Source organism: Pteropus vampyrus, unplaced genomic scaffold (genome assembly GCF_000151845.1).
Source record: "Pteropus vampyrus isolate Shadow unplaced genomic scaffold, Pvam_2.0 Scaffold507, whole genome shotgun sequence".
NCBI classification, from domain to species: domain Eukaryota; kingdom Metazoa; phylum Chordata; class Mammalia; order Chiroptera; family Pteropodidae; genus Pteropus; species Pteropus vampyrus.
This window is the reverse complement of record NW_011889288.1, coordinates 78,909-81,812: the sequence shown is the minus strand read 5'-3', so window position 1 is coordinate 81,812 and position 2,904 is coordinate 78,909. Positions and strand designations below refer to the sequence as shown.

Sequence of the window (2,904 nt, the reverse complement as noted above, 5' to 3'; positions counted from 1 at the left end):
ATATACAGAAATTTCCAGGAGTCAATGTGATCATCAGTCTAGCAGGCTTCCAGTCTGTCATAGATGGAAGACGACAAGACTGGAATACAGCTGTGGAACTGGAGACTGAGAGGTGAGGAAGCAATGGAGACACTGGAGAGGTAGAAGAATATAATCAGTCTCATCTCATCACCAGTGATAACCATTCATTTAACAACAGGAAGAGACTGTGCTATGCATGTTACATATATTGCTCAAACTTGTCACTACTCTGAATGGATACCACGATCTGCACTATTTGGGTGAGGAAATTATCACTTAGAAGGTCCGGTGTGTGTCCTCATTCAAAATACTAAGATGTGGTACATCCTAGAATCAAAATCCGGTTTTCCAATTTCCAGAGTTATGCCCTTAATGTCATTTACAATTGTCTCTTCCTGTTTCAGCTTAAAAAAATACTTTTCATGCACATTATAAATATCTTTTTGTAAATTGTGGGTTTATTCTCTTTGTACCTTTCTAGTGGGATATTCAATTTGTAAGGTGTCTTGACACCATAAAAATATTGTTTTCTTTCTGTGTAAATAAATTGTTATTTGCACTTTATAGGTTATTCTGGGCATCATAGCTATATAACTGCAGTTAGAATATTGCCAGAGCAAAGGAAGCTTTCTCCTCATCACAACCTTAGGGGCCACCCCAGCTTACTACATCTCTCTCTATCTCTCTCTCACCATTTTATCTCTCCATTTAACTGATTTTTAAAAACACAGAATAAAAAGTGGTCACATTAAAATGGAGGCCCGTTTTTACATGTCCCTTGGAGGCCTACCAACTGGAATTCAGGTGCTATTTCTGTATGTCTTAGGAGAAAGATAATCTGATGTTGACAGCTTGACCTCTATCTTAGTTTCCAAATTCTTGTGGATGGGGGTGAGTAGAGCCTGGTAGTCACATGGCCCCAGGAGGTCATATTTGCATTTGTGTGCATTGTGTGTGTGTGCGTGGTTGTGACTGTGTGTCTGTGGATGTGGGTGTGTGTGGTTTGTGGAGCATGAGCAGTTCTCAGGACAGGGGTACTTAGCTCATTTACTCCAGAATGTGTCCCTTAAAATACAGACCCCAGAATGTTAACTGACAGATGGAAATAAAGAAGGGATCACTCCTACTCACGGGATCCCTTGGAAACAAAATGGATAAAGTGGGAGGAACGACATCTGCACTCCCTGTGTCTTAAAGTTTCATCTGTAGCAGGCAGACCATCTCATTCCTCCACATTCTCTGACACCATCCCTATCACTCTCTCTCTTGCTCATTTTCCCTACCACAGTGCTTCGTTTTGAGACTATATTACTTGAAACAAGTAAGTATCAACCTCAGGATCTTTGCACTGGCTCTTTCTCATGCAGACTGATCACTTCTCCAGAAATCTTTCTGCCTTCCCTGGGTCTTCCTTGAGGTCTCTGTTGTACAGCACCTTGTTTGCAAGTCTTTCTCAATTCGCAGTAAAAATAACACACTCATTCACTTTCATTTATACCTACTTTCTCATTCGTTAACACACTAGCACAGACTGACATGATATATGATTTTTTGTTTGCTTATATTCTTTCTCACTTTTAATTATAGAAAATTTTATTTTTCAGCACTCTACACTTTTTGACTAGCAAATGGTCTAATCAGCATGTATCACTCAAACAAGTGAAAGAATTTCTCATTAAATCTTTAAAAAACATGATTTATTGGGTAAAATGCTGAGTGTAAGACGGAAATTTTTAATCAGAGATGTCACAGATGATACCTTGAAAAGAATCAGATCTCTACAAAACTATATGTGTATGTGTGCATGTATATGTATATGTGTGTGTATGTATATATATATATATGTACACTCAAATATACATATATATTTGAGTGTACATATTGTAGCATTTCATCATGTTTGTAATGCCCACTTGTGAAAATTATTTATGTTACTCTTTTCATTCCAAGTCATCACCTACACTTCATGGAGACAGAGAATCTTACAAGAGTTTCAGAATTTCTTCTTCTGGGACTTTCAGAGGAACCAGAACTGCAACCCCTCATATTTGGGCTTTTTCTCTCCATGTACCTGATCACTGTGCTTGGAAACCTGCTCATCATCCTGGCCGTCAGCTCAGACTCTCACCTCCATACACCCATGTACTTCTTCCTCTGCAACCTGTCCTTGGTGGACATCTGTTTCACCTCCACCACCGTCCCAAAGATGCTGGTGAATATCCAAACACTGAGCAAAGTCATAACTTATGGAGGCTGCATCACACAGATGTATTTTTTCCTACTCTTTGCAGGATTGGATGACTTCCTTCTGACTGTGATGGCCTATGACCGCTTTGTGGCCATCTGTCTTCCCCTGCACTATACGGTCATCATGAATCCCCGGGTCTGTGTGCTGCTGGTTTTTGCATCCTGGATCACGAGTGCCCTGTCTTCCTTACTGCAAAGCTTAATGGTGTTGCGATTACCCTTCTGTACAGACTTAGAAATCCCCCACTTTATCTGTGAACTCCATGAGATGATCCAACTTGCCTGTTCTGACACCTTTCTTATTAACATGGTGATGTATTTTATAGTTGGGCTGCTGGGTGGTGGTCCCCTGGCTGGTATTCTTTACTCTTACTCTAAGATTGTTTCCTCCATTTGTGGAATCTCATCAGCTCAGGGGAAATATAAAGCATTTTCTACCTGTGCATCTCACCTCTCAGTTGTCTCCTTATTTTACTGCACAAGCCTAGGAGTGTACCTCAGCTCTGCTGGTACCCACAGCTCACACTCAACTGCAATAGCCTCGGTGATGTACACAGTTGTCACACCCATGCTGAACCCCTTCATCTACAGTCTGAGGAATGAAAACATAAAGAGAGCTCTGAAACGATTCTTTGG

The 2,904-nt window shown here is 40.6% G+C and overlaps 1 protein-coding gene across 1 annotated transcript in view; it reads left to right on the top strand.

The window, feature by feature from the left end:
- The first annotated feature begins 1,987 nt into the window (after positions 1–1,987).
- The window catches only part of LOC105307649 (olfactory receptor 7A17-like), a 2,956-nt gene continuing 2,039 nt past the window's right edge, over positions 1,988–2,904 (top strand). The window contains exon 1 of the mRNA XM_011383214.2: positions 1,988–2,904. Within this exon, the coding sequence (XP_011381516.2) occupies positions 1,988–2,904 (917 nt within the window).